The sequence below is a fragment of the Temnothorax nylanderi genome, unplaced genomic scaffold, assembly GCF_030848795.1.
Source record: "Temnothorax nylanderi isolate EJ_2023f unplaced genomic scaffold, tnyl_v1.0 TNYL_tig0918_pilon, whole genome shotgun sequence".
Taxonomy (NCBI): Eukaryota; Metazoa; Arthropoda; class Insecta; order Hymenoptera; family Formicidae; genus Temnothorax; species Temnothorax nylanderi.
The window spans coordinates 9553-33592 of NW_027249980.1; the positions used below are offsets into that span (position 1 = coordinate 9553).

Genomic DNA, 24040 nt, shown 5'->3' on the forward strand with positions numbered 1-24040 from the left:
CGTATATGTATTGAAAATGCAGTGTGACGGTTAAACCCCGGCATTTTTGAGATTTCAATTTTTCCACCGTTGTCGTTTTTGCTCTATACCGGTTAAACAAAGCGACGTAGATAAAAATTTCCTATATAAATTTTGTAGCTAAAGGTTCACTCTTTACAGTGGTATACCACATTTAACTAAAATTATTTATTTTCTTGTTAAAAATCGGCACCGAAAAAAAACTGACGGTTAGGCCCCGGTCTCCCCTATTATAATTTAATTAATAATAAATAAATATAATAAAATTTGAATAAAAATGAATATAAAGGATTCTTTGCAATTGCCTGATAACTGATAAAGGAATTTTTTTTATTAAGGATATTGAAACACAAATGAAGTCGTTTGAAGAAAAACGACTCCCAGGCGAAGCCCGGGTAACCAGCTAGTATATATATATGTATCACTAGGGTAGATAAGAAAAAGAAAACATATATGAACATATTTTATATATAATAAATATGTATATTTTTATATAAAAGAACTTTTTACTTGGTAACAAGCTCGAATGCTAGATCAATCAATTAATTAGATTAATTAAATGCAAAAAAGGAACAATTCTTTGGACCTCATCGCTAAAAATTATATTTAAGGTAGTAGGTACGTTCGTAAACTCATTTTCTTAGGAATCTTGTAAAATTTGGACAGCATATTAATCTAAACACGCTCTACACACATGTGCAATTAGAAAAAGATTGACTGTACCGAAATTGAAATGAAAGTCAAAATTAGCACTTTTTGCTTTCTCATAGAGGAAGCTTTGTTTTCGTAAACCTCGCATATGGACCTTTGATCGCGTATAAAGCTAAGTCTACTCAACCAAATGTTAAAGAATTATATATAAAATAGAGGTAGAAAAGGCTGAGGAAAAAAATGTTTTTTAGTTTTTGATGCCAATGTGTTCGGAATGTCTTAAAACGTCGAAAAATCGCATTAAAAAAAATGTCCGGAAGTCTGTGTGTGTATGTGTACGGATCTGTACACGCATCTACTTCTACAATTTTTTAAATACCGGGCTGAAATTTTGCACACAAATAGAGTATCATAGAAAGTATGTTCTCCTCTAATTTTCTTAAAATCCGTCAAACGGTATGGATTTTAGGGGGGTTTTCATTTTTCAGAAAAATGTGTTTTATGCTGTAACTTTCTTAATATTTGAGATATCGGTCTATTTTTAATTCTATTATATTCTTCAGTCTTTTCTACCCCTATTTCATATTAAGTTTTTAAGATTTGGTTGATTAGACCCAGCTTTATAAGGCTCTTATATTTGTACGGATTCCCCAAAATTTCAAACGTCTGTATTTCAAGAACTAATCAACCAAATCTTAAAGAACAATATAATAGAATTATTAAAAAATTGTTAATATAATAAAAAAGTGTGCAAACTTGCACACTTTTGAAACTTGCACATTTTGCTTCCTATGTACGGATTCTTCGTAATTTCAAACGGTTATAGCTCAAGAACTAATCAACCAAATCTTAAAGAGTTATATATGAAATAGGGGTAGAAAAGACTGAAGAATATAATAGAATTAAAAAAATTGCCAATATTATAAAACTTTAACCCTTAAAGACTGTATCTCAAGTTTCAACCACTTGACTTTTTAAAAATCGATGTTTTTGAACAATTTAGTATTAATTATTGGCAACTTTTTTTAATTCTGTTATATTCTTCAGTTTTTTCTACCCCTATTTCATATATAATTTTTTAAAATTTGATTGATTAGACCAAACTTTATAAGGCTTCTAAAATCAAAAACAATGTATAAATTTTTATCAAAATGAGAGTAAATAAAAGGATTGTACTACCTGACTTGAGTGCCAAAATGCAACGCGATACAGAATTAGAAAAAAATATCCGCAAATAATAGAGATTATTTTATTAAAAATATTAATTATTTAATTGATTTTTGTAATAGTGTAACAGATATTAGTTGTAATAAAGTTTATCAGAATAAAAAAAGTGTACAAGTAGAAACTTGCACATTGCTTCCTCATAGTTTTTAAGTGTGCAAGTAGAAACTTGAACATTGCTTCCTCATAGTTTTTAAGTGTGCAAATTATAAATTTGAACATTATTTCCTCACAATTTTTAAGTATGCAAATTATAAATTTGCACGTTGCTTAAGCAACATTTTATTTCGCTCATAAAGCTTCCTCTATGAGGAAGCAATGTGCAAGTTTCTACTTGCACACTTTTACATATATCATATGATGAAAACGGCTTCCAATATCACGTTTCTGATTGTAGAGATCAAACTACGATTTTAATGAAAAACAAGAAGATGATAAAAGAGACTTGCAAGAATATTCTTACAAAAATATAAGACCTTTGACCGTCTTTAGAGTCCCTCTAATCAGAGTCTGGCCATACAGTAGCAACTTTTGATTGGTTCGCCATTTCTTGGTAAAAGCAAGAGAAACAGAAAGAGAAAGAGATATAAGAGAGAAAAAGAAAGCGATAAATGTATAGTGAATGTATATCGCTTTCTCTTTCTCTCTTATATTCTTCTCTCTCGCAGAATTTTGCCAGAATTGCAAGTTGGCCAGACTCTGATTAGAGGGACTCTAACCATCTTGTTTCGAAGCAATCGATACACAATTTCTGATAGCGGTGGACACATATGACAACTAACCTTTGAAGATCTAATAGCACATTAGTATCTATATATCTGTACATATATGAGATTCTACACACACATGCATAACGCGGACGATCTCAGCCAAATACTATATGTCATTTGTCTATTATTAACTTTTTGACAATATTATCACGGACGAACTACCTTAACAAAATTTTACAATATCTTCGTAATCGTGATTTTAGATTATAATTGTATTAATTAAATGTGAAATTATATATTGAAATATAAATAAGAGTATGGCATTGTCGTCTATTTTCTTTTCTCAAATTTAACCCTTAAAGTGTATACGTTTTTTCAGTACCTTCTAAGTGCATACGTATAGATCTGTCACATTCAACGCTATTTTTCCCTACCTTAAAGTATTTTTAAAAAATTTAAAAAAATTCATGAAATATCTGTCTACATTGTAGTTGATGATTTTATAGTCATTTTGATAAACATCGTTTATTTAATATCTTCTAACAGGCTTGCAAGTTTTACAGTTACGAGCAGATATCACTATGGCTCGGACGCCGTAGACCCACGTATATACGTTAAGGGTTAATTTGCTATAATTTTTTTAAAATTATTAATTACTTGGATATTATACTTTTCTATACCATTTTTATTGAGAAAAATCGAACACATGGCAGTCAAAGAGTTTATAGTAAAAAGAACATCTGACGCATTGGGATTACCCTTGTTGGGATATTATCTGATAGGGAAATTAAACAAGGCCGATTTGTAATATAATTTAAGCTTTGCGAAAATTTTGTGCCCCGCTCCTTTTTGTTCTCGCGCACTTTCTTATAATTCCGTATGATGGGATGGGAATCTCTTCAGCACCGCGTAATAAAGATTATAGAAGGCGTAGAAGCTAACAAGTAGAATCCCCATAAGAGCCAATCCGAACATCCAGGACAGGAGATTGTCATCTATCATGTTAGAAGTTTCTTTCCTTTTTCGGGCACTGATCTCTCCCAGCGTTGTGCCTCTTCGCTCTTTCATAAGTTTTTTCATATTGGCAAGCTTCTCCCGTAACTCATCTACAGATTCGGCGATTTCCTCGATTGATTCTCCAGCAGGTAGATCTGCAATTTATGTGAGTACGATAGTATTGCGTAACAATGAAACATTTTTGCTTAATGAAATACATATAAAATATAATAATCATTAATTAAAACCTTTTAATTCAAAATTTAGTTAAATAATTTTCAAGGAAGATATATACATATATATACCTATAGACGAGTGATTTATTTTAAATTTTTATTTTTAATATTTCAAAAACAATGCATGTATAGTGAAAAAATGTTAAACTAAAGTTGCCTGTAAATATTCTTATTATGCTATTTATTACAAATATTATGATCATTGAAAAGAGAATGCTTTACAAACTATTTCACGTTTTACGTCAAAATATATTATGATAAAATGAAATATATAAAGATAAGGACGGAGGATAAGATAAGGAAGGAATGATCCGAAGGACATTCATAAGACGCCCTTTAAGGATATTGACGATATCCATAGGCCATTCGTTTTACATCCTTCAGACATTCTATGGACGTCCACGGTATATCTGTTTATGAAATTGGTGGATATGCTTTAATCCCTAAACGTGTCCACGGGATATCCGATGGACGTCCTATGGACGTGATAAAAGGGAACATCCCGAATTGTAATTTATATTAAAAGGATGAAAACAGAATAAAATATATAAATATTTTAAAAATAATAGTATATTTATTTTAAAAATTATATAAAATATATACATATCTACATATGTATGTATATGTATGTATCCACATACACACACACACACACACACACACACACACACATTGTTTATGTATTGAACACGTATTGCAAATTAATTAAACAGCAATTCATTTAAAATAGTTCGTACAAAAACTAATGTGGAAACTTCAATAGGGTTTACTCCCCGATATAGGAAAATTGTGCAAATATTGTACAATAATTGCATCATTCAATTAAGAGGAATTTCACAATTATTGTGCTAAGATGATTTCTCATAGCTCAGCGTTTTTGCCGGCATAAAATTTCTGAATAATATTTGCACAAAAATTAAGAAATTCAATTTTAGATTCAAATTTTGCACAATTATTTCGACATTTAGAAGCAAAATCACTCCAGCACACTTCAGCAAACATTGATATATATAACAGTTACATATATACCATCGTTCATTAAATTTTACGTACGAGAAAGTATGCCATCTATCGGTGACCCAGCAAGCACAGAATATGCTACGAATGACACATGATAAGACTTAAATATATTTCTCAATTATTTCGCAATTTCTTTCCAAATTTAATTTTGCAAATATTCCGCTAAGATAGTTCCTCATATCGCTGTTGTCTTGCTGAAATACTATTTAGAAATAAATTATGCAAATATTTATTAATATTTGCACAAAGGTCTAAATTTCTATTAGTGTTGCTGCAAATATTGAGACATAATTGCAGCATTTCCAATTTTATCCCGATTTCGTCACATAATGTTATGAATCTTTTCTTATCGGAGCTCAAATTTTGTAAAAAAATTCCCGGATTTTCTAAAAATTTTACTCAAAATTCCAGGTAAGATTAGAGAATCTCTTAAAGCTCGTATCAGACTACGGATTGGGATTAAGATTGAATTGAAATTTGACCAATCAAAGCAAAGTTCACTAAACTTGATATCAGTTTTCTTTATTCTGATTGATTAAATTTCCTAATCTCAATCTCAATCCGTAGTTTAATATGGACGTAGTTTTGTACGTATTTTGACAACTTAAAACGTATTATGTTCGTTAATAAACCGAATTTAAGCTCAAAAGTTGTAATGCCCATAACTCGATAGGAGATCATTTGCGGATCTATGTTGATAGGAACTTTTTTCATTATTTTAATTTAATTTTAATGTGTAAGGGAGACCGGGGCAAACTTGACACTAGGTTTTTTGCCAATTTAAATCTATTGTAGAAACTTGCCTTTCCTACTGTAAATGCGTCTTTATACAGGGTGTTCTAAAAAAGGGGGGCCAAAATTTAGGGAGATATTCCTCACACCTAAAGGATGAAAAAATGTTATATGAACATGGGTGCGGAAACGCTTTATTCAGGAGTTGTGTTGAAAATACTGTTGACTTACACAATTACTTACACAAGAAACAATTTAAGATTAATCATTGTGGACGACAATCGTTTAATCAGTAGGTTTATTTACATTTGTTTTTAAAGTGACCTTGAGTACGGTTACAACAAATGTTGAAAATGTCCACCATTCGCCTGTCAACACAACTCCTGAATAAAGCGTTTCCGCACCCATGTTCATATAACATTTTTTCATCCTTTAGGTGTGAGGAATATCTCCCTAAATTTTGGCCCCCCTTTTTTAGAACACCCTGTATATGTGCCAGTATTATCAACGGAATTTGGTGACATTCTGAGTTATGGTGTAATTTTTAGCGCGACATAAACGTTTTTGAAAAGTAATTTTTCTGATCTCTCGAAAATTTCTACTCTTTCATCGAGCTTTACTCTTGCAAACCTATATGTAAGTGATTTTGATGTGAAATTTGATGCTCTATTGGGATCTGGAAATTGCCGAAGAACAGTGTGGTTTCATTCCGGGGAAGGGCACGAGGGAGCAAATTCTGAATGTTCGCCAAATAGTAGAAAAGGCCAGGGAATTCAACGTCAGGGTCTTTATATGCTTTGTCGACTACACCAAGGCGTTTGACTCAGTGAAATGGACACCCCTCTGGACCATTCTGATGGAAATGGGAGTACCGCGGCACCTGGTGGCACTTGTGCGGAGCCTCTATGAGAACAACACAGCGGCTGTTCGGGTCAACCGAACGACATCCAGCAACTTCCAAACAAAGGCGGGCACAAGGCAGGGCTGTATTCTATCACCCATACTCTTCAACATTTACACAGAGTACATAATGCGGCAGGTGCTTGAGGATTGGAAAGGAGGAGTTTCCGTCGGGGGGAGGAGAGTCAGCAACCTGAGGTATGCCGACGACACGACGATTCTGGCTACGACCGCGCAAGAGATGGAAGCTATCATGGAAAGACTCGCGTTGATCAGCAGGGAGTATGGCCTAGAAATTAACCGAGATAAGACGAAGATCATGATCATCGACAGACAGATGAATAACCAGCCCAATGTGAAGGAAGTGGCTGGATTTGAAGTCGTTGAGAAAATGGTCTATTTGGGCTCCATGATAACTAACAAAGGAGGATGCTCAGAGGAGATCAGGAGGAGAACGGCCATGGCCAGGGCAGCCACCATAAAACTGAGTAAAATATGGAAAGATAGAACCATCACAAAGAATACCAAACTGCAACTAGTGCACTCCCTCATCTTTCCCATCGCAACCTATGCAGCCGAGACATGGACCATCAAGCAGGCGGACAGGAGGAGGATAGAGGGGTTTGAGATGTGGGTGTTCCGGTGTATCCTCCGGATCCCTTGGACTGTACACCGGACCAATATATCGGTGCTAGAAGAACTGGGCATCAGAACAAGACTTCTCAAGCGAATTAATCAGGCTTACCTCCGCTACTTTGGACACATCGCCAGACGAGGAGACACAATGGAGAAGCTTGTGGTGGAGGGAAAAGTTAATGGAACGAGACCAAGAGGAAGATCACCAAACAGATGGATAGACCAGCTGCGGCCCCTGGTGGGGAGTTCTATTCACGGGGCGACTCACTTGGCGCTGGATCGGGGGGCTTGGAGAGACAAGTTAAAAGTGTGATCACTGTAGCGTCACCATGAAGCGCCACCACGCCCTGTCAAGGGCAAAAAGGGTTGAGGAGGAGGAGGATTGGGATCTGAGATGGAGGCGGGACTTAACCAATATGGCGTCCATGGGCTCACAGTTTCGCACGTCAAGCCTATACAATGCCACGAGATCTGTATACCCCTCAGTGGGTTCACTTTCGACCACCAGATGTCATGGCGACGAATGTCAGATCCCAATACGAATCCGATAATAGTTTTTGCATATTTCCAAAATTTTTATGTTTTTGGAGTGACAAAAGTAAAAAACGAGGTTTGGGGCAAAGTCGACACCACGCCGTTTCATCGGCTCCCAATAACAAACAATGCTTGTCATACAGCCATATGGCTCATGACAAATGTGTGCGCACGTCCGATTGCGAATTTACTTGCATAAATTGTTTTTCAGACATGAGTTTAGATGAAAATAATTGAAAGTTCAACAATTTTTGTTCTCATTATTTCCAATGATTATTTTACTTAATTCCGAATTTTTGTACTTTCTAAATACACGATAAACAATGTATTTTCAGTTTCAGACAATAAAAAATAAGTTCCAGATCAAATTGTGTCGATCAGGCAAAGTGTCGAGCTTGCCCCGGCATTTTTCAATTTGAAAATTTGTCTTCGCGTCACTTTTTCTTTCCTGCAGGGGGCAAAACTAAGCGACGTACAGTAAAACTTCCTTAAGCAATTTTGTACCTGAAGGAACACTCTTTAAATGTGTACCATTGAATTTGCTTGAAAATTTTAATTAATTGTTAAAAATTGCCTTTGAAAAAATGCCCCGGTCTCCCTTACTATTTATCCTTAAAGTAGCGGACAACCTTTTTGTTACACCCTGTATATACATATAAACAGGTGACTTCTTGAATAACGCGGTACTTGAATTGCATGGAGTCTTGAATAGTAGGGGAGACCGGGGCTAAAAGGTCAACGGGGTTGAAGCGTCAAATGAAATATCTCGGAACCTGTATATTGTGCGAACTCGCTATTAACATTGTAAACGCTGCTTATGGTACCCATGTGACCAACGGAGTTTCGGCAGGTTACCTGCCGTGTTATGATTTTTACGAGGGCAAACGTGTTTTCGGAAGGTGAAAGTTACATTTTCTGCGCGTGGAAATTTTGTAATATCTGCAATAATATTTGCTCTCCAAATCTCGAGGTACGTGATTATAAAGAGTAATGCATGCTGAACACGAAACCAGTGTAGTTTTTTCATTATCGTTGATGTCTAATATTTCGTGGGCGATCAAACCTGAAACATGTGTTTGGGGCTAATCAGTCAGTAAGCACCCGGGGCTGGTCAGTCACTGTGGCGCGCCGGGCGCACGACTTCAGCTCACGGCGATTTCAGGTTAGGTTTCCCTCGAGCGTGATTCTGTCTTCCCTTGCACGTGCGTCAGTTTGTATAGGAGGGAAATGGTACGCACGTATCGTCGCAAAACGGGTGTTTTGGCCGACCGAAAAGATGGCGGACCGTTGTTTTCGAGATCGCTCGCGCTCACGGCACGTCGGCGAGGCACGGCACGGCTCTGAGATCCCGCGATTTCCGCGCGAGAGTTGACATGCCGCGCGCGCGGTAGATCGTCGTTGTTGGTCGTTGTGTCAGTGACAGTCGCGCGTGCGACCGCATCGTCCAGGGTTCGCCGCATCGTCTCGGCGTCATTGTCGCCGCCGTTGTAGTGGTGGTGGTGTCGGTGGTGGTCATCGTCGTCGTCGTCGTCGTCGTGGTGGTGGTCGTGGCCGTCGTCGTCGTCGTCGTCGGCGCGTCGAGGAATCGGCGCGAGGACGCCGTCGAGTCGGTAAAATGGTCGCGCTCCACCGCGAGCTTTTCTAACACCCCTGTCGCTATTTATCGCTCCCCCGCGAGAAACGCGGTTTGGTTAGGTTGCTCGAGGGTCCGCGCTGATCCTATGGCACCGGAACGCCGTCACGCGTGTTCCCCGTGGTTGCCCGCGTTGACAATATGACGTGCCGTTGGGGAGTTTACGATTTGGTTAACCTCTGTATTCACGTGTCTAAATTGTTTTATGGAATAGGTAACACAATTATTTTTTAATAATGTTTCGCATAAAAATTTTAAATAAATTTTTATATTTTTCTCTTAAAAAACAATTATTAAAATGTATCCTATTATTTTTCCGGATTAGATGTACGTATATGTATTGAAAATGCAGTGTGACTGATTAGCCCCGGGGGGGTGACGCTTAAACCCCGGTATTTTTGAGATTTCAATTTTTCCACCGTTGTCGTTTTTGCTCTATACCGGTTAAACAAAGCGACGTAGATAAAAATTTCCTATATAAATTTTGTAGCTAAAGGTTCACTCTTTACAGTAGTATACCACATTTAACTAAAATTATTTATTTTCTTGTTAAAAATCGGCACCGAAAAAAAACTGACCTTTTAGCCCCGGTCTCCCCTATGGTAACAAATTGTGATTATCCTTCTTTTTAAAAGTATTTTTTAAAATAATTCCTTGGAACCAAATGCTCAATTTTATGTGGATCTGGATTCTTAAATTGCACGGTTTTTAATAGCACGGAATGTGATCTCCAAAATTGTATAAAACATACGCTACCATTCAAAAGTTTGGAAGCACTACTTTTTAAAGAAAAACAAAACAGTGGTGCTAATATTTCCAAAGAAAAATGTCATGAAAAACTTTACTGTCTGTTAAGTTTAACTATTCAACAAAGTGTTATTTGTTTCTAATCATTTTCCAAGGAAGTATTTCATTTAAGGAGGTTGGTTGCTCAAATCAATATGATAAGAATTAGTTCAAAGGACCCCGCACTAATCATATAGGAAAATGGGATCTCGGTAAAATCGTCTAAATTTTTAATATGTTGTAGCTTATGACCTCCTGAACAAAAAATGTAATGGGCTCAAGGCCAACCTATGGACAGTTTTTGAGCTACAGCCAGTCAAACACGTAAAATTCGGGTCTGCGAGTATTGTATCCCTGTTCCTGGCATAACCCAGGACGACCCAGATAACCCAGAACGACATGGACGTCACGCATGCACACGCATGCACACGCATACACACATCCATACACACATACACCCCCACGTACGCACGCATGCACGCGCGCGCGCGCGCGTGTGTGTGTGTGTGTGTGTATGTGTGTGTGTATGCGTGTGTGTGCGTGTGTATGAAAAATTCCAAATTTGTGTTGCATACACGCAGAAAATTTTTCTCGAAAATACAAGTATACACGAACAAAGTAAATACCATATTAATCTTGCACGGCTAGGATATAGTCATAATATGCAAAATATTTCAAGAAAGTATAGGAAATTTAGAGAGCAAAGAATAAAACTATACGCAGAAGTAAATAATTCCATCAAGTATGGGACTTTCGAGAGCGCGTTTTCAGAAAATCCGTTTGTTAATTTAAAGACGGATGATTCAATTATAACTTGTCCGATTATATCTTATCCGATTGTAATATATTTTATCCCGAATATGGCTGATGGACAAAAAACGTGACGTCTGTTGCAGTCATGGCAAAAACATAAGTTGCCGTTATAGGCTGTGGCGGTCAGCTGTCCGCCACGAGCGAACTTGAGAACGCTGTAGAAACCCTGCCGAGCTGCCCTAGATATAGGGGTCGATGTTGAATCTTAATCACGCGAGAGTATACCGGCGATGCGCCGCGTAGCGGGCGCGAGCCGAACCCTCTCGCCGCGCGAGCCCGCGTTGCCGCTCGCGCCGCGCGCCTTCCGTCGTCCACGATCGTGTGCAATCCGCGGTTACTATCGCATTTCTATGAAGAACATAGACTATTGCCAGATACGCAACGAATATTTTTATACAGCTCACAGTAGGTACCACCCTAGATTATATTTTTTCTTATACTGTCTTAAGAAACAACGCGCAATTCAAGCTACAACGTCGAATATACACATATTAGTATGGGACTTTTTTTGCTTTTCTCATATTTCCTTGTTAGTATGGCAAATTTATTTACCTTTAGGTTACAAGATGTATCTGATCAAACTATTACTTTTCTATTGTCATATATTAATTTCCGGTTGAATACGCGTATATCTTACCGGTGCGATGCAAATCTAGTAAATTTTATTATGAGTATTCTACATTATTCGAGAAAAATTTTCTGCGTGTACCATAAATAACAACTAATCCTTTAGAGACCAGCTCCTATCATAAAATAAAATAAAATTCCATTTTGTATGTGTTTATTTGTTAAATAAATGAAATATTATTATTATTATTTTGTTGTCGCAAAATTTAATAGTCCTTATTTGTTCATTTGTTCTCTGACTGATATATGTATATAACAATATATCTAACATATATGTAATTTATTATATATATAATATATTAATTTATTATTTGGAGAGGGGTGGCAGGAAGTGGTGGGGAGGTTACTGGGAAAAAGGGGAGAGGGAGAGGAATGGATGAAAGCGATAGAGGAGAGACAAGAGGGAGGGAGGAGAATGGAAGTGGTGGATGAGAGAACGGTATATGAGTGAAATGTATGAGAGAACGGTATGAATGGAAGGATGTAAAGGAAACGGAAGTCCAACTTTAGAGATAAGATAGATATAAGAGTATAAGCGTATAGAAGCGTTAAGCGTTAAGCGTATAAGCGAACGAGCGAACGAGCGAGAGAGCAAGAGAGCGAGGCCAGGTCGGGATAGGAAGCACGAGTAATGTACAGGGTTGGGTACGTCCCTGCAAAACGCCAATTGTACAGGGTTGGGTACGTCCCTTTAAAACGCCCTTTAAGACCCCTTGGGGGTAAATAAAGTACTTATTCTATTCTCTATATTAATTTATTATTTTGTTCTATATGTAGGGGAGACCGGGGCTAGACCGTTAGTTTTTTCGGTGCCGATTTTTAACAACAAAATAAATAATTGTAGTTAAATGTGGTATACCACTGTAAAGAGTGAACCTTTAGCTACAAAATTTATACAGGAAATTTTTATCTACGTCGCTTTGTTTAACCGGTATAGAGCAAAAACGACAACGGTGCAAAAATTGAAATCTCAAAAATGCCGGGGTTGAACCGCCACCCCCCCGGGATAAATCAGTTTCAGGTTTGATCGCCCATGAAATATTAGATATCTACACTGGATTCGTGTTCAGCATGCATTACTCTTTATAATCAGCATGCATTTATAATCACGTACCTCGAGATTTGGAGAGCAAATATTATTGCAGATATTACAAAATTTCCACGCGCAGAAAATTTCACTTTTCACCACGAAAACACGTTTGCCTCCGTAAAAATCATAACACGGCAGGTAACCTGCCGAAACTCCGTTGGTCACATGGGTACCATAAGCAGCGTTTACAATATTAATAGCGAGTTCGCACAATATACAGGTTCCGAGATATTTGATATGGCGGATTTACCCCGTTAGCGGTCTAGCCCCGGTCTCCCCTACTAATTAACTCATTTTAAAATAAAGAAACCGCTCCAAAACCGGTTTTTATGATCCGGTTCGATACCGGAGCATTTTTAAATTATAATAAAAAACGGTTTGTTCCGGATCGGAGCGATTTTATAATTTGAAATTTGCTCCGTTCTCTCGGAGCATACAAACTTCAACGGTTCGGTTCGGTTTACAACTTTTAGGTTTATCTGTTGATATCTCGGGTGTGACAACAAGAACGCTCTATCAACCATTATACCAATAATCGTGCCGATTTTGTGACAATTGGGATAGTGCGAGGACAATGTCTTAATTCTTGACAGAGAGAGATCTTACATAAGGAGAAGCATTTCGGAGATGTTTTATATTAAGCGCCAAAACAACGGCATTAATTTACAGGAGGACACGGCAGAGTTGAGTAACGATTATTTTCCTGTTATCGAGGGACTCTCTCTCATAATTGATTTTTCTTCTCTTATTGTTTATATTTAGTGTCGTTATGATGTTTCATGATATTTCAAAATCATTGTAAGCGCTTGTCCGTGTAAGGACACTGTATCGCCTTCCGCCAAATTATTGCGCTTGAGTGATGGTGCCTTGAATTTTATCTGTGTGACTGTCAGGTAACTTACTTTTATTTTTCAACGGTATGACTAAATAGATTTTTCTCTTTTGAATTGTTATTCCTTTGTATTAGGCAACAGTCACATTGATTAACGACATCCTTACTCGACATCCGCACAATCATGTTGTTATGAAAGTTAAAGCATATTTATATAATTGACTGCATTTTACGACTGCCACTACACTACTGAATGGCTTGTTCATCGTTTTTTCGTACTGAGGAAAGTCTGAACGAGTGACCGAAACGTTTGCTGCTATAGTTTTGTATTAATTTTTTATTTTAACCGTCGCCCGATTAACGTGCGTAGCTCTCACTTGCCTTATTTTTTGTATACTTAATTAGCTCACATAAAATTCTTCGTAGTATATGTTGTCCCACAATTACCATGATTTTCAGGGTAAATTTCTAGAGAAAATTCTGTGTATTTTCATCATTTCATATGTCTCGATAAAAGATTTTTTGAATTTCACACAGAAGTGCATACAAATTCAAAAAAGTTTGTATAATTTTTTCCATTTATACATCTTATAACTTTAGACTAACTCTTAGATCTTATAAATTTGACTAAAGTCAAATGACTTTAATATAGGGGAGACCGGGGCGAAGTCGTCACCGGGGTGGAGTCGTCATTGCAATTATCTCGAAATCTGTATGTTGTGTGAACTCGCCATTAATACTGTAAACGCGGCTTATGGTGCTCACGCGACCAACAGAGTTTAGTGAGGTTATGTGCCATGTTGTGATTCTTATCGAGGCCAAGTGTTTTCGGAGGTCGAAAGTAAAATTTTTTGCGCGTCGAAAATTTGTAATATCTTAAATATTATTGTGTTTCCGAAACTTAAAGTAAATGATTCTATAAAGAGTAATGCATACTGAACACGAATCCAGTAAAGTTTTTTTATTTTTATTGATTTCTAATATTTTATGAGCGACCAAACTTGAAACTTGTGTCCGGGGCGAAGTCGTCACCAAGCCATATCATGGAGGGTTCCGGCGAAAATCAAAGTCAAAGAAGCAGCAGTGGTCGGATTCCGGCGAGGACTTGAATAATATGTGCTGCGTGTGCTCAGAGATGATAGAATAGAGCTGACGAGAAACGTGCGAACGTAGGTCACATAAGTGTTTGCGCTTTTCTTGTAATTATTTTCCGCCATCGTGTTTTTAATTAATGTTTCCATTTTTTTATTAAAAAATAACTAATAAAATGTATCCTATTATTTTTCATGATCGGAATTATGAATTTTCATTTAAAATTCAGTCCGAGAATGAAGTGACGACTCCGCCCGGGCAATTTTGACATTTCAATTTTTGCACCTTTGTCGTTTTCACTCTATACCAGTCGAACAAAGCGACGTCCAAAAATGTCCGTATAAATTTTGTAGCCAAGGATTCACTCTTTACAACGGTATACCACATTTTACTAAAATTATTTGTTTTGTTAAAAATCGGCACCAAAAAAATAGTGGGAAAAAAACCGATGCCCTCCCTTATTTTTACATCCATATGCCACACACATTCCCCCGGCATGTTAAAAAATTCTCCAAACCTCTCTACTCATTAAACGTAAACATTATGACAAGTCTCCATTTTTGGTGCTGCCCTCTGCGCTGAGCTTGTCATGTCGCCGTCCCCATAAGTTCAGTTTAAATTCAAATTTTTTTCTGATATTATTATAAACATCTTATTCAGACTTTGTATTTCCAATTTCTACATCACAAGCTTAAAAATGTTAAGACTACATTTTCGGTTGCAAACGTTCAAAAATAGGGGCTATTTTGGAATTTTTTAAAAAGAAACTGTTGACTTGATTAATTTTTTGTGTGTATAGGCTTGTTTATTAACATTTTAATGTAAGATATGATCTTTTCTATTTATTGAAAGTTTCTTTTGCAAACATCCTTTTTGCAAGTTGTCTAAAAAAAATCTGTTTCTCCATGACCATCCTAACTAGTCTCTGGGTAATCTGAAACAAAAAAACTAAAGTGAGATATAATCTTTACATTGTGTGGCTATTGCGTGAACTAAAATGAAGCGAAAAAGAAGATTGGAAAGTAACAAAAGTGTGTGTGTGTTATTCCGAACAAAACATCGATTTTTTGACAAAAATTAGCCATAGGTATTTTTTGCAATAACAAAAAAAGTACAAACTGTAATAAAATAGTTCTAGTTTATACCAGAAATGGAGTTGTGTTCTATATTTCCTGAAAATTTGAAGTTAATCGGATTATCCGTTCCTGAGATATCGTGATCGCCAGGTAAAAAAATGTTACTTCGAGAAAAACGCGTTTTAAGTACAGTTAACTATAAAATTTCAAGTACTTACAGCTGTTTTGTGCTAGTCAGCTATTTCAGGGCCATAAATTAGACCTTCTTCTTCATAAAAGGCTTTTAATATTGTTGATTCTTCCTTCTTTCCTTTCGTGTGATTCGAGCCTCTTTAGTACTTAGGCGGACACTGTTTTAAATCGCTGGCTGTTGCGATAATCAGCAAATAATTTGGCTTGCAGACAAATAGTTACACTTTTTGTTGTTTTGAGAATTGCATTGAATTTTTCATTAAAAATGTCGGCGGCTAGATACGCAGAAATTTTAATTGTTTTGTAACCACAATAAAGATGCTTAGGCGCGATGCGCCAAATTGAGAATTGAAACACTTGTTGTATTTTGCACTTACACAATACAGAGGATATTGAAATACTGTCCTCTTCATATCTGAAGACCTGTCCCAACTCAATTCCGAAGGAATGCGTTACGCGTCCCGTTTTCTACCTGCGCATCTTCGTGCGCATCTGTTAGGTCTCTAATCTCGGAAATTTTTCGAATTTTGACATAATATTTTAAGGATATATTTTAAAGACCTCTATCTTTCAAAATATGTATAAAATTGATTTTTTGATCCAACAACCGAAAATGTAGCCTTAATTAGAATGAAACAAAATCAAGCGGTTTCACGGACCGAAGTGTTAATATATAAACTACTAATATCGTAATATCGTAATCTACTATTATCGTAATATCCAAAAGTTACACAACTTTGACACAATAGGCCCTATATTAATCATAGTTAAATATCTTTTTAGTCATATATACTCACAGCAAATTCTTTTTAAGAGATGAATTAGTAAGAACATGGCATATATTTTGCTTAATAATTGATTGCGCTAAACAAACTTCTCCAATATAAGTCATATGTATATATGTATATCGTAGTTAGAATATGTCAAAATAAATTAAAATAGCTTTTTTGCAACTTTAATAGTTTGATAAAGGAAATCGTATGCAGCATTTAAAAGATTATGGGAACCATTACCCTTATTTAAAAAAAAATCATTTTTTGTTAAATTAACAGTGTAATAGGCATCTTACACGATAATATTAATTTAAAAAAGTAACTTTCGAAAATTCTTAGTTAACACTTTATTTTTATATCAATAATTCTTTCTAATATTAATTTATTCTAAAACTGAAGAAATTGAAGTGACTCATTTTTCAGATAAAATACTTAATTAAAAAAATTTGTCAGCTAAAGTGCAATCTTATAAGAGAAATTTTTATTGTGGTACTTAATAATTTTGTAGTATTTAATAATTTAATCTCCAATTAACATCTAATACACCTCTCTGATTTGTTATAATGTGTATCGTCAATATACTTCCGATTACTGGTGTAGTTTTATGCGGAGGATATTTGAAGATGTTAATGGTCGTGTCTCGAACGGTTAATGTGCATTATCCTTTCTTAACTGACTTTCTAAATGTTTAAGCAGTCGGCATAAAAATCGAGAAATATCCTAAACTCACCGACGCCGACAGCACCTGGCACGCAGGTGTGTGTTTTGGTTTTCATGATGTTGCTAGATGACACGTAGTTTGACGATTCCGTCTTTTGGTCCAGAGCGTAACACGCGTATTGATCATTCAGCATCCCGCGGCATAGCGCAGTCTCTGTGCACCATATTGCTAGGATTATCTAGTGGCACGTCATTGGACAACCACATTTCCCGCGATATCTAATTTCAGTCCGATATATACTAGCAAAATCGTGAAAAATCGGACAAGTTGTAGCTTGTCGGAAATAAGATATATTCATATTGCATAATAATATAATGTAGAAGATATATTTAATAACGAACAGATATAACAAACCAATGTTGCTTGTTTTCTATTTAGTAACGCAAATCAACCTCTGTAATATTATTTTTTGTTTCCTATTTAACTCCTTTTATGTCCTTATAGCACTTACATATGTGTAACATATATTTTGAAAATTTTTAACTTTGCTTGAAAAAATATATTAAAATGTATGTTTTATTTGAAAAATTCAGTGTTAAACTGCAAGAAAAAAATTAATCTAAAAATTATTTAAAAAGTTAATTTACCCTTTTTGAAATCGACGAAAATTGTTAAAAATGCGAAAAAACAAAAAAATGTGAAAAATGAATTAAAAGTTTTTTAAGAATTTTTACACTTTGTAGTAAATAAATCCTTCCTCTTGTATCAATTACAAAATATTGTCAGTTTTAATTAATACCTACAATTAATTAATTGTTATTAATTAGATCTATTGATTAATTAATTAATACAATTCGTGAAGACGTAATTATCAAGAACTATTATTCTTATTATTGACTCTCATATTTCAGAATTTAGAGTTAATAGACATTTTCACTTTTGAATTTATCAGATTTAGATAATTGTATCTCGTATTTTATACAATAACTGTGTTTGATATATGTATATAAATGTTTAATATATGTAAAAAATTAAACACATGTAAAATTAAAGATACAAACAGGTTTCGTAAAAATGTTTCTTATCTAGAAATTTCTTGATATAAAATAATAAAAAAACATAAGTATAATTTTTTATTTAAAAAAATTTAATAGCAGAAAATTTTTACTTATGTCTTGTTAGATTTAAACAGCATTTCAGATTTTTCAATGTAATAATATTCAAAATATAGTGAGTTAATCAATGAAAAAAGAATTTTCTTACACTTTGTAGTCATTTGAAAAACAATTGCTTCTTTTATGGCTTTTGCAAACAGGACACGGAAATGCTTGCCACATGACAAGAAGCGATGCGGTAGCAAATTAACTTAATTACTACTTTTCCGTAAAAACAAAGGTAATTAGCTATCGTATCGGTTTTTGCCACGCAACAAAAGTTTCTGTGTACACTGAAAAAAAAAATTGCTAGATTCAAGAAAATTTAATTTGAATTAAGAAAACCATTGTTTTGACTATTTGCAAGAAAATTATTTTCATAATTTGAAACATTTGTATTTTTAGAAAGAAAAAAAACATTTATTAATGTAGAAAAATTATTTCTTTAAAGTAAGTAAATGTTATTTATTAAACAAAAAGTACATACTTCAATTGAATAACTAATATTTTAAACTATAAAACGCATTACAAAATAAAAGAAATTTTGTTTTTCAAATAAATATGCAAATTTTTAAAATAAGTAAATCTTTTTTTTAATGAATCAAAAGGTTTGATTTCTGCAGTAGTAATAAGAAAATATATTTTTAAACCAAAAAACTGCTATTTTGAACAAAAAAAATTATTTTTTGTTTTAAGTAAATTGTTAGTTGAATTAAATAAGCAATACATTTTATAAACCTTCAATAACAAAATATATTTTTAAATAAAAAAACTCATTTTTCAAAAAAAAAAAAAATATTTTTTCAAAATAAAAAAATTCATTTTTAAATGGAAACCATAATTACTAAATTTGAAAAACGATATCATTTTTTAAGTAAATTATTTTTTTCTGTATAATAAGAAAGTTAATTTATAAATCTACAGTAACAAAATATATTTTTAAATAAAGAAACTCATTTTTCAAAGTAACAAAATATATTTTCAAAATAAAAAAATACATTTTTAAATAAAAACCATGTTTATTAAATTTAAAAAACAATATCATCGACACAGAGTACTAGTACGGGGACAACACTGATTGCCATATCATACTCGCGACGTGTTGCTTTCGTGCAGCGGTCGTTACCTCCGGCGCCGCTCGAGCGAGAATTTCTCCAAGTCCAATTCGGTCTTTCGACACCGACTCGTGGCAGTGCTGTGTTCGTATAAGTTACACGACGGTGGCGATCGACTACGAGCGCGAGCGAACGGGAAACGATGCTCCCCGCATCGACTTCGTCGTACGTGCCCCTTTCGTGTACGTATTCCACAAACGTTTTACACATTCGTACAGACCAAGCGAAACGCGTTTGCACGTCTGTACGTATCGCTCGTGTCGCTCGGCTCGCCGAGCGCACCGCACCTCTTATAGTACCCAACCAGCCGGCCGAGCGATCAGCGACGCACGGTCTTACGCACGGTCGCTTACGGGCGCCGGAGGCGAAATATCGAGACCATCTGGGCTTGACCGCTGAGAGCGACGACGACGCGAATTCGATTATCGTACGGGATATCCGGCAGCCGGTCTCGGGGGTCGACGATACGCCACGTTGACGTAAAGCGAGACGAATGACACCATAATTCGGGGTACTTGTAACCGAGAGGCACAAACGCGATTGTTACCTCCGGCGTGGGCTCTAGCGAAAAGTCCTCTCGCGGCGTGTTGCTTCCGCGCCGCGGTCGTTACCTCCGGCGCCGCTCGAGCAAAAAGCTTTCTAAGTCCCCTCGCGACGTGTTGCTTTTGTGTCGCGGTCGTTACCTCCGGCGCCGCTCGAGCAAAAAGCTTTCTAAGTCCCCTCGCGACGTATTGCTTTTGTGCCGCGGTCGTTACCTCCGGCGCCGCTCGAGCGAAAATTTTCTAAGTCGACCCAATACATGCCCAGTACTGAGCCGACTCTCGGCCGTAGATTACTAAATCATAATATTTTTATTTCTTTCATTGAAGAAAATATATTTTTATATTTTTTATTATTACAGATTTTTATAATTATTTGTCTACATTAAAAATATATTTATTTTATATGCAAGTAATTAATTTACTTACTTGAAAAAATAATTTAATATATTCAGATAAGTCATTATTTTATTTGAAATAACTTATTCTTTCCATTAAGCTTTGATTTATTTATTTTAATATAATTGCATGTTTAGTAAACCAAAGTATCTATTTTTTCAAATAAAGAAATTCAGTTCGTAAATTTAATAAAATATTTATTTAATTTATGATATTAATATTTAAAAAGGCAATCTTTTTCATGTTAAAAAATAAATTGCTGTTTTTGAGAAAATATTATTTAAATTAAAAATTTTATTTGAAGAAAATTAGTTACTAAAATCAAAATACTTTTATTTCTTTCATTGAAGAAAATATATTTTTATATTTTTTATTATTACAAATTTTTATAATTATTTATTATTTATTTACATTTATTTTTATTTACTTATTTGAAAAAAATAATTAAATATATTCAGATAAGTCATTATTTTATTTGAAATAACTTATTCTTTCCATTAAGCTTTCATTTATTTATTTAATATAATTGCATGTTTAGTCAAGCTAAGTATCTAATTTTTTTAAATTAAGAAATTTAGTTCGTAAATTTAATAAAATATTTATTTAACTTGTTTTATTAATATTAAAAAAGGCAATGCTTTTCATGTTAAAAATAAATTGCTGTTTTTAAGAAAATAATATTTAAATAAAAAATTTGTGTACTTAAAAACAAAAAAATAAAATGTTAAACAAATATTTCCAATATTTAAATAAATATTTGCAAGTATAAAATAAATTCTTTATAAAGTTACAAAATATTTCTTTAAATCAAGGAAATAATACTAAAATAAATATATTTACTTAATATAAACAAATTTTTTTTTCAGTGTACATACAGGATTCCTTACTTTTTATGGCCAATTTCACAATCAATAAACGCATGCAAACGCATGAAATAGAATATTCAATTGAATTCTCCAATGATAATAAAATATATTTAGTTGGATGCTTTATTAGTTTGCATGCACCCGACATTCTGTAGTGACATACGACTGATTGTGCACTGAAAAAAAAATTGCTAGATTCAAGAAAATTTAATTTGAATTAAGAAAACCATTGTTTTGACTATTTGCAAGAAAATTATTTTCATAATTTGAAACATTTGTATTTTTAGAAAGAAAAAAAACATTTATTAATGTAGAAAAATTATTTCTTTAAAGTAAGTAAATGTTATTTATTAAACAAAAAGTATATACTTCAATTGAATAACTAATATTTTAAACTATAAAACGCATTACAAAATAAAAGAAATTTTGTTTTTCAAATAAATATGCAAATTTTTAAAATAAGTAAATCTTTTTTTAATGAATCAAAAGGTTTGATTTTTGCAGTAGTAATAAGAAAATATATTTTTAAACCAAAAAACTGCTATTTTGAACAAAAAAAAATCATTTTTTGTTTTAAGTAAATTGTTAGTTGAATTAAATAAGCAATACATTTTATAAACCTTCAATAACAAAATATATTTTCAAATAAAAAAACTCATTTTTCAAAAAAAGAAAATATATTTTAAAAATAAAAAAATTCATTTTTAAATGGAAACCATAATTACTAAATTTGAAAAACGATATTATTTTTTAAGTAAATTATTTTTTTCTGTATAATAAGAAAGTTAATTTATAAATCTACAGTAACAAAATATATTTTTAAATAAAGAAACTCATTTTTCAAAGTAACAAAATATATTTTCAAAATAAAAAAATACATTTTTAAATAAAAACCATGTTTATTAAATTTGAAAAACAATATCATCTACACAGAGTACTAGTACGGGGACAACACTGATTGCCATATCATACTCGCGACGTGTTGCTTTCGTGCCTTCAATGTTTTAATTATGTGAGAAAATTTGTTTAAATTAAATAATAATAATATAATGTTATATTTTTAATAGTCATAATGGAGAAATAATAATAAGTGAAACATGACCGTTATAATATACAATATATATAGAAGAAAAGAACGTCATTCCGGGGGGGACTAGATCTTGGTAGCCTAAAGGCCATTGCCCGTAACAAAATTTCAGTTGTAACCGTAAGGGTCCATTCAGACAAACTTGTATAGATGCATAAGCATATGCACAAAAAAATGGATTGGTCTATTTCCTTATGTATATACATGTATATGGACCAATCAGTTTTCTTATGCTTATATTCATGCGCTATGCAAGTTTGTCTGGGTAGACCCTAAGGCCGTAAGAAAATTAACCAGTCATAATCCAGCAAATACTAAATAACATGCAACATACATGTTAGTTATAATTTCTTATTCAACAATGTAAGTGCAATATAACACATGTGTTACATTGAGTGAGAAGTGGCATTTGTCCGCGGCACACACGCTTCACATGAATACTTTGCAGTTCAACACGCATCGTTTCCGTACGACAATTTACAATAGAAACTATTGTCACCCCGATATTCGTCGGTCTTGCGAACAGTGTACAAAGAAATAAAGTGAATAATAATTCCAAATATTTCTATCGAGTAGGTATTGAGTAAAGTGTGGAAGAGCCGTTTCGACATACTACGTCCCTGAGCGCGCGAAATTTCGACAAGCAGATTGGTGAACTTCAAATCTTTCCCGTTTAAACACTGTAGCAGCCTCAACATTTTGGCATTAGGATTTTTGTCAAATGATCTCAGGAATCTGCTATTAACGGATGATACGGTAAGTCTGGTGCACTCTGTATATACATGTATATGTATATATGTATATTGCTCCAGTACTAGATATTTAGATCTTTGTGCAAATATTGATATAAATACAATGTATTTCTAAATAGTATTTCAGCAAGACAGCAGCGTTATGAGGAATTATTTTAGCGGAATCAAAGTTAAATTTAGAAAGAAATTGCAAGATAATTGCAAAATAATTGAGAAATATATTTGTGTTTTATTATTGTGTTACTCCTGTATTACGTAGCATATTCTGTTTGCTAATGGGTTGCCGATGGCATTCTTTCTCATATGTAAAATATGATGAACGGTAGTATACAAGGTGTTTCTTAAAGACTGCCCACTAACTACATAGCGTTCGGCGAGTACGCTGCGTTATGAAAATTCATCTTAGCACAAATTGTGAAATTCCTCTCAATTAAATGTAATTATTGTATATTTGCGCAATTTTTCTATCGGAGTGCACATATGTACAAATAAGAAGTTGTTATTAAACAAGAAACGGTTAAAATATCGCCCTAAAATGTAAAAATATTGATAAATTCTGGTATACTTTATAATAGATTTTATAATAGAGATGAACAAAAGTCAATCGATTAGTCGATATTCGATGCTTTTCCTTTATTAAGAAATCGACTATTTCTTGATGTTTTTAGTTTCGATTAATCCCTATATCGATAATTTTTTGTTCGATGTTACTAAATTTTATTACTAGATTTTATTGAACATATGACGTCAAATAAGAATAGGTGACTGTTGCGCATGCTGCGCGGCAAAAAGCGAGTTGATACTGAATTAATCTTTTGCTCTAGAAAGAATAAACATATATAACGGAAAATTGGTTTGCTGCCACGTAAATATCACATATTATTTCTTAGTATTTT

The 24040-nt window shown here is 34.0% G+C and overlaps 1 protein-coding gene and 1 long non-coding RNA gene across 2 annotated transcripts; both read right to left on the reverse strand.

The window, feature by feature from the left end:
- Window positions 1-468: 468 nt before the first annotated feature.
- On the reverse strand, window positions 469-17441 carry LOC139785909 (uncharacterized). The gene is made up of 2 exons (XM_071725073.1): window positions 17302-17441; window positions 469-3754 (listed from the first exon to the last, which is right to left on the reverse strand). The coding sequence occupies exons 1-2, from the start codon at window positions 17423-17425 to the stop codon at window positions 3471-3473; spliced, it is 408 nt and encodes a 135-aa protein (XP_071581174.1). The 5' UTR covers window positions 17426-17441; the 3' UTR covers window positions 469-3470.
- LOC139785913 (uncharacterized) lies at window positions 14385-17295 on the reverse strand. The gene is made up of 2 exons (XR_011722125.1): window positions 15825-17295; window positions 14385-15464 (listed from the first exon to the last, which is right to left on the reverse strand). It is a non-coding gene; the product is annotated as an uncharacterized lncRNA (long non-coding RNA).
- Window positions 17442-24040: the final 6599 nt, after the last annotated feature.